Here is a 13,104-nt window from a genome sequence, read left to right on the forward strand (position 1 = left end):
TTCCGGAGTGGAATGTGGTCACCAGGCTTGAGGAGGGATTAGAGAACAAAGATGGTTTGGTTTGATTTATTTACAATATTTCTTTTTTTCATAGAGCTTTCAAAATGTGTCAGCAGCCTTTAGTTGGCAGTGTGGAAAGAGTCTGTTTACATTGATGATAACAGTGGACGGGGTGATGGGCTGAGGGTGAGTGGAGCTGTTTGGTGTGAATGACTGGCCAGTTTGGGACTGGGCTGTAGCCCTGCACATGTGATGGTTGAGTAACTGTCCAACTGTAACCACCTCCCAGGCACCTAAATGTTTCCTTACTGCATTGACATTTCTGCCCTTCGTGGCTGATAGCCAATTCTACCCTCTAGCATGCCCCCATCAATGTTGGCTAACTCCTATCTTCTGTGTTGAGGTCAGGTGTATTCCTCTGGGGCTTTTGAGAGACTTGGCTGAACCCCAGAAAAACTTGAGTTGAGAGGTTGCTTCGCTTTGGACAAAATGTAGACCAACGTATTAGTTACCATCAAGTCAACACTGATGTAAAATATCCCTTTGTGTTTGTTGCAAATATTTTATCCCTGATTGATAATCATGTTTTAGTGCTGTTTATGATTTGGTCTACTTTTGATTTTTATGGTTACAGTCTAGTATATTTACACACAGAAAAAAAAATCTTAATTTCATATGTATTTGTCATAGAGGTTCTCACCTTGTTCCTTTTTTGCTCCATTTTAGACCCCTTTCCTCTCACCAACATTTAACTGCTTACAGGAGGCGAGTCCTCAAGAGGACAGACCCTGATGGCCAAAAAGCATATGGAAAATGCTTGGCATGAGTAGTCATTAAGGAGGTGCGTGTTAAATCCGTAATGAGATGTCACTTCACCCCCACTGGAATGGCTGTGATCAAAGAGCCAGAAAATAACAGGCATTTATGATGTGGAAAATTGGAACTTTTATCCATTGCTGGTGGGAATGCAAGGTGGGGCAGCTGCTGTGGAAAACAGTGTGATGGTTCCTTGAAAAGTATGGAATTATCTTAGGATCCACCAATCTTAGATATATATATATACCCAAATGAATTAAAAGTGGGACCACATAGAAACGTGCACAGCAGTTTTCCTTGCAGCACTGTTCACAACAGCCAACAGCTGGGAAAAAACATGTGGATAAACAAAATGTGGTATATAGACATAATGAAATACTTCTCAGCCATACAAAGAGATGAAATCTTGATGCATGCTACAGCAGTGATTGATTTTGAAAACATTTTGCTGTGTCACTCACAAAAAGACAAATACTGTATGATTCCATTTATATGATGTATGTAAAATATACTGAGATTCGAGTTTAATAGTTGTTACAAGGAGTGAAAGGGAAAAGAAAAAGGCAAGTCATTGCTTATGGAGGAGCTTTGTTTTTCTGTTGATGGTGATAGATGGAATATTTAGAAAAGAATTATGATGATAATTGCATACATAATTAATATAATCACTGAATGATATTAATATAATACATGTATAATATAATACATATATAATACAACCAATGAACAATCATTGAATGATATGAGGAAAAAATATTGAATTGACAAATTGTGTATTATATACTGTTGTGCACCCTTGTGTTGGAGCCAACATGTAGCTGACAGACCCTCCAGCAGGTTTTCAGAGGCAGTAAATCGCATGGAAGAAGATTACCCATCTTTCTGCCATAGAACAGCTGGTGGATTTGAACCACATGTCTTTGGATTGGCAGTTCAGTGCCTTATCACTAAGCCACCATAGTATTATATATGTTTTAAACTCAATAAAACAAGACAAAGAAAACCTGGTCCCATACTGCTTATGCATAGATAGCATAGATATCTTACGCATAGATATCTTTCTAGATACATGACCTTAGACAAATGTCTTAATCTCACTATGAAGATAATGAGATAAGTTACCTCTGGAAAAGGAAATGAAGTTTTATTTGTAAAGTCATTAGAATATCAGTTGCCCAGTCAGGATTTCAAATCATGGTAACCCTGTGTGCATTGGAGTCCTTTTGCTACATAAGAATTTCAGTGCTATTTTGGAAGTAGATTGCCAGATGTTTTCTTCTGAGATGCCTGTGTGGACTTGAACTGCCAATCTTTTGGTTAAGTTAACCAGTTGCATCACTTGGGACTCAGAAGTACTGAAGATAGTTCCTGATATAAAGTAATTGCTGCATAAGTATTTGCTTTTATTGTTGCCTACATAGCCTGCATGGCGAGCTTTGGTGACTTAGTGGGTTACGCTGTCAGCTCAGAGATAGGTGGTTCAAAGCCACTAACTATTATTGAGAGGGCGATTGATGGGCAGTCTCCTCCCATGTGATTTACAGCCTCTGAAATCTTGCTGGAGGGTTAGCTGTAACTTGGTATTGACTTGACACACATAACGATAGCACAGCCCATGCTCAGTTTTTCTATTCTTTTCTGACAGAGTCTGTTAATGAACTCTGGATCCTTGTCTGTAGAGAGTTGTGCTGCTAACTCAAAGGCCATGCCTTTCTGGCTGTTCCTATCCACCAGGCTCCACAGGAGAAGCATGAGCAATCACCTCATGGGATTTATAGTCTCAGAAATCCAGTGAATGGTCAGCTATGAGTCCATTCTGACCCTAGAGCATTGAATTTACATTCTGAGTTTTGAGTGAGCCTGTGACTCATGTGAAAGTGGGTTTGTCAATACCTTGTCAGTGAAAGAAAAAGTGGCTGTACTAAGTCTTTGCTTCTTTAAATCATATTTCCTAAAACTTTTCCACATTTTGGGTTTTTTTAAAAAATTAATTTTAATAAACATTTACAAAGATTTTGGATTTCCATTCATTCATTGTTGCATTTTTCTCCCTGCCCACCTCTCCCCCACAGCTCACGCTTCTCTTTGAAAAGTAAAAGAAAAATTCCATCATTGGTATACAATCCCCCAGGCCCAAATACACTCCACTATGCAACCTTCATTCTGGACTCTTGTCATAACCATAATATCCAATCATATATTGCTTTTAAACTGTTCTCTCCCTCATCTGTTTCAATGCAGCATATATAATCTTGTTTTTATTCTATTTTATTACATTTAAACAAACCCATCACACCCCAAACTCCATAGTTCACTTGTGTCAACTTACCCAACTCATAAGTATGGCATTTTAGAGTGTGACCAGGTATCCACAGAAAAGTGAATGAAACACTAGGAATATGTTGTTGTTGTTGTTGTTATACGCCATCAAGTAGACCCCAACTCATAGTGACCTTATCTTTGTACAAAGGCTCTGTACCCTGCTCTATCCTGAGCCAATTTCATTATCTATGTCACACCTACCCCCATTACCCCAGTCACTGAGTCAATCTATCTCATCCAGAGTCCACCTCTTGTGATGTCCCTCCACCCTTCCAAGCATGGTGTTTCTCTCCAAGGACTGGTCCCTCCTTGCAACATGCCCAAAGTATATCACATGGAGCTTCAAAATCCTTGCTTCCAAGGAGCAACCTGGTTTCAACCTCTCTAGGATGAACTTGCTTATTCTCTTAGCAGGCCATGGTATATTCAAGACTCTTCTCCAGCACCACAGATCAAAGGCATTGGTTCTTCTTCTGTCAAACTTAGTAGTTGTGCAGCTTGCTGATGCATAACAATTAATTGTAAAGACTGTGTCTTGGATCACAATTCATCTTAATTTCGGAGATGTTAGTTGCATATCTGGGTGAGATTGAGTCCAGTAGGTTCTAGTAAGATGTGGTCCTCAGCCTGGAGTTATGCCTACCTAGAAAGGCTCCTGGATGTGGAACCTGGGCCAGGTGGGGACAGTGGGACCCAGTGATAACTGAGCAGGGATGGTGGCTTGTACTGTAACCTTGTTTGGAATCTGACAACCAACTTCCCTCAACTTCTGCCTGTTTTCTCATTTGGGTTTTCTAGGCCTTTCCTGTGAAAAAGACAGCCCCCATTCCCTATTTGTGGGAACCAGAGCCCATTTCTGTTCTTTGAAGTTAAGAACTCAGACCCTTTTTTATACATTTCCATGGAGTCAGAACCAAGTCCTAGCTGACCCTCCCACAGGTTTTCAGAGGTCATAATTGGGTGGGAAGAGATTGCCCATCTTTCTCTCTTGGAGCATCTGGTAGATTTGAACCTTCTATCTTGGAGTTGACAGCTCAACTTCTTACTCACTGGATCAGTGGAGTTCCCTACTAGAACCTATAAGTCGTCTACTTCTTGAATCAATTCTGAGAAAATTACTAAGAATTCAGGTATAGATTTAGGTACATATATGCTTGATGCAGAGTTTCTCACTCTAAAAGAGAAGTCATCTAAATGGACAGCAATAAGGAGATAGTTATATTAGCTGAAATACATTCATATTTTTAAAAATCAGGTTTCATAAATGCAGCTGATCTGCTGTGTTGTGTAGGAAATCTCAGAGTCCATTATTTTGTCGCCAGCTATGAAGCTAAGAGTGATCCCTGTTTTTTCAGTTCTCTGTTCTGTTTTGACACCACCTGTTCATGCAACACTTCTAACCTTGGGTCAAACCAGATGGAGGTCAGATCTCACAGGTTAAAGGACAGACTCCTGATGGCCAAGGAGGCAGATAGGAGCTGCAAGTTTGCTCTACACAGCACTTCTGAACTGCTGGCTAGAAATTGGAGCATTCACTCCACCCTTTCAGGATGCCAGTCACAAGCTTGGGAGCTCCCCCCACAGCACGGGCTCCTTCACATGCGCTCTGTCTTCCACCACTCCTTTGGGCTCAAGGATGTGCTGGAATGACCCACAAACCTCACAGAAAGTGTCATCCTTATGATCACACCTTTATTACAGCAAACAAAGGGATGCTTAGGGCAAGGTGCCATATACTTCATCCCAAATACTTTGGTCACGTTTATTAGAAAGGACTATTCCTTGGAGAAGATGTCACAGTTGGGAAAGTAGAGGTTCAGGGAACAAGAAGATCTACATGAGATTGATACAATGACTGTATCAGTGAAGTTAATAAGCACAGCAGTGATTGAGGATGAACTGGATCTGGTGGGGCTTCATTCTGTCATACATAGTGTTGCTGTGAGTCAGAGACCACTTGCTGGCACTATACAGTAAAAGGGCAAAGGCTGGGAGGTTTCCCAGCAAAGCTTGCACACCCCACACTTGTGCATCTTTGTCTTTTACCAAGCAGGAAGCCCGTGGATCTTCTGGGTTTTTTATTGGCCTCCTTATGGTTATCTGAATCAGTCCATATTAGATAATATAGTCTTTCTGGTCATCAGAGAGTTGGACAGTGACTAAGGATGACAGAAGAAGAATTCATACCTTCGAATTGCGGGGCTGGAAAAAAGTCTTGAACACTGTGGACTGCCAAGAAAAACAGGTCTGTCTTGGAGAGGGTAAAATCAAGTTTCTCCTTGGAGGCTGGGATTTTGAAGTTCTGTTTGATATACTTTGGGCATGTGGCCAAGAGGGACCAATCCTTGGAGAAGGACATCATGCTCGGAAGAGTGGAAGGACAGCGTAGGAGAGGAAGACTGAAAGAGGTGGATTGACTCACTAACAAGGGAATGGAAGTAGGTGTGTTGGAGTCAGTGAGACTGGCTCAGGACAGGCCAGGGTTCAGAGCTGTTGTTCACAGGGTCACAACTAGTCATAGTCAACTCAACAGCACATAACAACAGTCTTTCTGGTTGGGTCAGGTGCATCCATGTACACAGACCTCCTAGGTATGGTCTAGAGATCTAGTTAACAAAGGCACATTAATTACTAAGAAAAGTAGAGGGTTTTAGTTTTCCACTCAAAAAACAGCAAGTAAATTTCTTTGTCCTACTCTCGTCATTTTTTCCCTCTTTATATTTATTTGCATAAAAAATTGTATACATTGTTTTTCATCCTTTCCTTTATTTGGATTGTGTTTCAAACAATCATTCCCATACATTGTGTTTTAGAAAATTAATCACCAATGACCTATGCCCACCATTACCTTATTTTTCACGTCCCTGCCAGATCTTTCTCATTTCCTTTGCCCCCTTCCTCCACTCACCAAATTGTGCAACCCTCCCCCCTGCCCTACCCATCCTCACCCATCTACTCCCACCCCTTCCCATTCCTCCTCATTTGAAGTAAAAAATATTTTGTGGAGGGAAGAATTAGAAATAGCTGTATGTACAGTATCCTCTCAACCACATAAAATATTGTTTCTCTATTCATGAGAAGAAAAAAAAACCTGGAAGAATAAGCATCACATTTTATATACTAGAGTTACGACTACTCCCTGTTTTTTTTCTTTAGGCCAAGTAGCATGGTTAAAAGATTATGTGCTATGGAACTGGGTAAATCTAGGCTCAACTCCCACTTCTGCCACCTAGCAGCTGTGGGCAAGTTATCTCGCCTTTCGTCTTTGCAAAATCATGATTAAACTTACTTCATAGGGCTATTGTGAGCGATCAAATTTAGGAGATTATGTGCCATGTTCTCAATGCAACATCTAGTCCAGAGTATGTGACCAGTGAATGGTAATGTTTTCTTTTTACTTGTTCGTATTTTCAGTGAAACATATTTAAAATTGAGAAATCCATCCATTACAAAAGCACATTGCTGTGCAGGGGTAATTGTGTGTTAAGCCTCTTGTCTGTCTTCTTGGCAGGCCCTGTTGTCCTGTTGTCTAGTTCCAACAAAGCCCTGAACCAGGAGTGAGAAACCCAGGCAGACCAGTGATCCTGTCATGTGCACACTCCCACTTTGGTGACCTTCCTGCTCTGGGCCTCATTTCTGAGTGCAGGAGTCAGCCTGAGTCATCTTAAAACATCTCCACTGTCTCACCTTCTGTGACTTTTGAGCTTCAGAGGTGGAACGACCTTTCTAAACTTGGTTTCTTCACGTCATGAAACCAGATTCTTATTTCCCTTCACCCAGGATCCTTGCCGTAGCAATCTTAAACAGCTTTTCTTTCTTGGGGTTATGGATCCTGTTTTTAGCCTGAGAACTCTTCAAGTTCAGAGAGAAGGGTGAGTATCTAATGTAGAATGTTGCTCTTGATAAATCAACAAATATTTATGTAGTGATTTCAGATACTGTGGGGCAAAGGTGGATAATCTCTTCCCGTGTGATTTACTGCCTTTGAAAACCCACTTGAGGGTCAGCTATGAGTTGGTTCTGAATTGACAGCACACAACAACAACAACAACATGGGAAACCCTGCAAAAACACTTGCTTTCCATGTTCTTGTCTTCATTGTATTATGTACCACTGAGTTGGAATCAACCCATAGCTGACCCTGCAGAAGATTTTCAGAGGCAGTGAATTGCACAGGAGGAGACTGCCCATGTTTCTCCTGAGGAGCAGCTGGCAGATTCGAACCGTGTGCCTTTGCATTGGCAGCTCAAGTCTTTATGTCCCCTTTTCTGCAATATGGAAACAGTGGGAAGACGGGAGTTATCCATGGGGTTTCAGGTGGGAGCTGGTGTCGGTTGTGACTGTGCCTCAGAGAGAAGCTTCATGTGACCCTTGACCCACCCATCACCCACTCCGTGCTGAGACTCACAACACTGGGGCACTCCACCCTGGTGTCCATCCTGGTGCCCAGAAGGGAAGCCAGGGCTGCACTTTCTCTCATCTGACCTGGTCCTCTTCCTTCCTGTTTTTCAGACCATGGGAGATGTGAAGCTGGTGGCTTCGACACACGTTTCCAAAACCACCCTTAGCTTGGATCCCTCGAGAGTCGGCTCCATGCCCCTGACAGAGGCCCCTGCTTTCATTGTGCCCCCTCGGAATCTCTGCGTGAGAGAAGGAGCCACAGCCAAGTTTGAAGGGAGGGTAAGACATGCGGCGAGAAGTGGAGGGGGCCAGGGCAGGGGTCATTGCACACTTGAGTCTTTTTCTTAGCAGGCTACGTCTGGTAGAAGGCATGATTTTCCTTTAGATCCATCTATAATGTAAACAACTACCAATCTGGGTATTTATTTTCCTTCTGATAGACTTTGATGGGTTTTGGAGAAGTCAGGATTGCTAGAGAAACTACAGGCTGAGCCTCTACAGATAACCTGCTGTTAATTTAGGTTGTGTTCTGAATATGTGCTGCCTGATTGTAGAAGAAATGTACAGATGGTGGGAAGAATGCAGCTTGGGTTGAAATATGTGCCCTCAAGTCTGGACAGTTAAAAGCTGACTGGAATTTTTCTCTTGCTTCTTTTTTGGAAGAAGTTACCCAATCCTTCTCGTGTATCCACTTAGTACATCAAGGAGAGTGGGATGGAAAATGTTGTGTGCTGTTGAGTCAATTTCGACTCAGACTCATTGTTGTTAAATGCTGTCAAATTGATTACAATTCAGAGCAACCCTGTGAACAGATTGCAACCTTGTCCTGTCCTGCACCATTATCATGATCTCAGTCGCTGTTGGCATTGTGTCAATCCATTTCAGAGAAGGTCTTCATAATGACTCTGTCAAGCAGAGTACACTTCCTTGTAGGGGGTTCCCAAAGCTGTAACTCTTGACAGCAGACTACCATGTTTCTCCCACAGAGTGTCTGGTGAATTTGAACCGCCAACCTTTCAGTTAGCAGCTAAGCACTTAACTACTGCACGACCAGGCCGCCTCCTCAGTTCTGCTTTGCTTTGGTAATAAATTAATGAATATTGGCCCGTTGATCTTTGTCTTTACTTTTTCTGCAAACTGAGCATGATCTTTCTTATACTAGAAAGGAGATATAGAGGGCAGACTTTAAAGGAAAGCTGTAAGATCATCTAATGCTATGTCTGGTTATAAAGGTTTTTAGTAAGAACTCTGAGAATAGCCTGACATGGCAGAAGTACATGGGGCTCTGAGAGACTTACAAGATGTGCTCCTCCTTGAATCAGTCTTGAGGATCTGTCCCAGAATATGCATTAGTCACTAGAAAGCTTTGACCTAGGTATGAGCCATAAACAATTGAGATGAGGAGTTCTTAGATTGGGCTGTGAATTTACAGTTTGTGTGTGGGTTCCTGAAGGCTTACCGAAGAGGAGAGGTCAAGATGATCAGTCTTCCTGCATGACTCTAGGCCTAACCTTTGCTTCACTAGCCGGTTTGACAGCATAGTCACCTGGAGAATGTACAGACACTGCTGCCAGCCTGAAAATGGCTCAGGGCTGCACTCGATTTTGTCTTGGCACAATCTTGCTTGTCTAGTAAAGACAGTTTGCTGATGAGTCTGCATACCTTTTTCCTAAGGAAGGTTGTGGGGAATGCAGGTGATAGTCATAAAGGCCTGCTTCTGCTGTCTGGGCTCACCAGGGTGAAGGCTCATTTCTCTGTTCTGACACTTTAGTCTGCCCAGCCTCCAAGCCCTCAGCTGGCAAGAAAGAGGATTACTGTGGATTGGAATAGACTGAAAGGCAGCGGGTTATCTGAAAGGATACACATATGTTTGGGTTGTTTGATTGGGACTTTCTTCCACATACTGTGGTGGGAAGAACACTGGTGTCAGCGGGAACACACATGAGTTCTCCTTCTTGCTCAGTCATCGTTTGGACACAAAACTGAACGTAAGGTTTCTTATCTGAAGAAAAGAAATTGGTGTTTTCCATATTTCTGGTCTATCGGAGAGTGGGAGAACAAAATTAATCAGGAGCTGATGAAAGTGTATATAAAGTTTTAAAAGTGTAGTAGCAGTCTTCTCACATTTTCTATGTGACATTTGTATTTGATGAAGTAATTGACTTTGTGGTGGCCTAGTGGTAAGGCCTAGTGCTGCCAACCTGAAGGCATGTAGTTCAAATCCACCAGCTGTTCTGTGGGAGAAAGATAGACAATCTCCTCCTGTCTGATTAAACTGCCTTTGAAAACCTGCTTGGGGTCAGCTATGGGTTGGTTCCCACTTGGCGGTATACAAGAACGTATTAAATACATACTATATATGAAAAGAAGTATATTCCTTTAAAGTCAGTCTGGAAAAAAAAGTCTTGCGTTGAGTGCAGCTTTACCACTTGAGATCTGACTAGCATTCACCCAGGACAACACATCGAGGGCACTTGGAACGGAGCAAGTGCGGAAGGCCGACTCACTCCAGGGAGACATGCAGAGGGAGAGTTCTGGCTCCAGGGGAGAACTTGCAGAGAGAAACTTGCAGGGAAGACTGAAAAAAAGAGCATTACTGAAAAAAAGAGCTCGCAGTAACGGGGCTTTCACAGAATTTCCTTGAGTGAGTTACCTTTTTAAATTAAGCCATCTAGGGAGGTCTGGTGGACTAGTGGTAAGAACCTGCACTGCAATCCTGAATGCACCTGGTTCAAATCCACCAGGTGCTCTGTGGGAGAAGGATCGCCAGTGTCCTCCTGTGTAATGAACTGCTTCTGGAAACCCTCTGGAGGGTCAGGTATGGGTGGGTTCCAACTCTAAGATACTCAACAACAACAGCAGTGACTTCTCAGACCCAGGCTGGCCCCCTGTATCAACTGAGAATTCCTTTTCTTTCTTGCTACGGAACTCAAAGATGCTACCTGTTCCTTCCATCTTCTCTCTTTAAATTTTCTGTCACTACTCGAGCTGTGACACCTGGCTGTGAATTACACAAGGACTCCCCAAAATAGTCTGTGCCTTATTGGTCTGAGTAGGGAACAAGTAACTGTGCCCTACTCAAAGACGGCATTTGAATGTCTGTTGCTCTTAAAAGTCCTGCCACAGTCCTTGCTCATGAAAATGTCAAGAGCAAGGAGATGATGTTATTGGCAAAGCTCTGGAGAGCAGCATATTCCAAGAGGTGTGGCTGGCTGCCATCATTGAGCAGGGCCTAGCTGTTTGTATCCTAATCCAACTTGAATTGCCCCATTGTCAGTTGGTTCTGATTCACACTGACCCTGCGGGACAGAATAGAATTGCCCACAGGGTTTCTACGACTATAGATCCTTCCAGGACCTGACAGCTTTATCTTTGTCCCAGGGAGTGGCTGGCAGGTTTAAGCTGCCCGTCTTTTAGTTAGCAACTGAATACTTTGATCATTATGCCACCAAAACTTATTTGTTTCCAACTTGGGTCAAAATGTCACCAGCAAAAGACTTGGTTGCTTTTCTTTTTTATTCCCCCACCCCCATTTTTATTAATTTTAATAAACATTTACAGAGATTTTTTATTTCCATTCATTCATTGCTGCACTTTACTCCCTGCCCACCCCTCCCCACCAGTTCGCGCCTCTCTTTGAAAAGAAAAAAAAAATTCCTTCATTGGTATACAATTCCCCCACTCCCTGCACCAAATACACTTCCCTATGCAACCTTAATTCTGGACTCCTGTGCTAACCATAATACTCAATCATTTGGTTGCTTTTCAATGTGTATTTGACCCTTGTTTATGACGGCAATTATTAAACCTGATTTGAATTGGTTGAAAGACCCGTTTTAATTATTGTAGAGAAACTCATTGGGGAGACCACAGATAAGAGGAAGCTGTAATGGTTTGTCCCCTGCCCCTTCAGAATCCGTACGTGGAAGTTGGCCCAATCTTGCTGCTATTCTTGAAAGAAGTAAAACTCCTCTAATTGTTTAATACAATTCCTTTTTCTTCCTATTTCTATGCAAAGAACTTAATGAACTCTTCTCGCCAGTAAAATCTGCTTCTGTCAAGAAAACTGGAGAGAAGAAGGTGGGGCTGTAGGTGTCTCCTTGTGGTCTTTCCTGCATCTCTGGGTTTTGGTCCCTCATCTTCTTTTGGGATTTTCTGCCTGACTTAGTGGTAAGGAGCTGTGCTTCCAACCTAACGGCATGCAGTTCAAATCCACCAGTTGCTCCTTGGGAGAAAGATGGGTAATCATTTCCTGAATGGTTTACTACCTCTAAAAACCTGCTGGAGGGTCAGCTAAGAGTCAATTCTGACTCAATGGCACACAGTGACAGCAACATCTGTTGAAGATACTTAGAATAGCCAACACATTACCTATTACCAATTCATGAATCTCATTTGCCCCTTGCCCTTTTCATTTTTAGAAGCCATTGTGGAGATATCCTCTGCAGCTAAGGACAACCTAATATATTCTGGCCAGTCTTTTCCTGAGAACATCAGAGAAAGCTCTTGCTTTCCTGATTTTTTTTAAAAGAAATTATTACTAAGGCTCTCAAGTTGCAGCCCTCCCTCTTTTCTGCTTTAAATGTGGATACAATGCCTTATGCTCGAGCAGTCATGATAAAATCATGAGGCAACAAACCATGTAGAGAGCATGAAGGCCAATAATTAAGAAACAAAAATTCTAAGAATTAAAGACTTCCCAAAGTAGGACCTTGGTTATGGCTATTCATCTAGGGAATTTCACCAAACATACTCCTAACTAAACTCATACCTTTTGGAATACACTTAGAGCTAGTATCTCTTAAGTATGAGAATAGATAGGAGAGAAGATGTAATACACAAGGCCCAATACACCTTTGTAAAATCTTGCCATGTTTATGATGGCAGTGCCTTATTCTGAGCTGAAAGTGGCCCTACAGTTGTAACATTCTACAAGGTTTTGCCTCTCCCTGGCTGTGAATTTTTGGTTTGAAACAGCATGGCCTTGGTTTTATGAGCAGAAGCCAAGCATCTAAGATTGGTGATACGTTAGTCTCATTTATGAAGCCACTAGTGAGGATGGCACAGGATAGAACAAAGTTCAGGTCTGTTGATAATAGTGTCGCTATGAATTGTACTTGACTCGATGACACCTAACAGCAATAATTACTGATTAGGTCAAAGCTACCTTGCTCGATTTCTACCCACTTGATATTCTCTCAGCTCAAAGCTTGAAAGGATTATATTTTCAGAAGCTAATAAGACTTTGGCTCTGTATCTTTTCAGTTCCATCTTTGGACCTGACTTCAAACCAGTATGGAGCAATTCAAAGCCCTATTTTAGACCCACATAGCTCTTGTCCTGAGCTGATACTTTAAAAAGCCTATTTGTGTAATCTAACCATATCCACTCCACAGAGCAAGGCATCTAGTCTGTTATCACAGGGAACCAATACTGCTTCCCCATGTTCTAGGCATCCAGGTTGTTGTTTGTTGTTGTTGTTATGTGCTGTCGAGTCGCCTGCGACTCATAGCGACCCTATGTACAACAGCCCTAAACTCCGCTCTGTCCTGTGCCAATCGCACT

General features: G+C 42.3%; 1 protein-coding gene across 6 annotated transcripts in view; it reads left to right on the forward strand.

The window, feature by feature from the left end:
- Nucleotides 1–7,653: 7,653 nt before the first annotated feature.
- Nucleotides 7,654–13,104, forward strand: part of MYLK (myosin light chain kinase) — a 312,184-nt gene continuing 306,733 nt past the window's right edge. For all 6 annotated transcript variants that reach the window (XM_006884219.1, XM_006884221.1, XM_006884222.1 and 3 more), the window contains exon 1: nucleotides 7,654–7,818. In XM_006884219.1, coding sequence (XP_006884281.1) covers nucleotides 7,654–7,818 — 165 coding nt within the window. The remainder of the gene's footprint in view (nucleotides 7,819–13,104) is intronic.

This window comes from Elephantulus edwardii, unplaced genomic scaffold, assembly GCF_000299155.1.
Source record: "Elephantulus edwardii isolate Elephantulus edwardi_28Jun2011 unplaced genomic scaffold, EleEdw1.0 scaffold00032, whole genome shotgun sequence".
In the NCBI taxonomy this organism is placed as follows: Eukaryota; Metazoa; Chordata; class Mammalia; order Macroscelidea; family Macroscelididae; genus Elephantulus; species Elephantulus edwardii.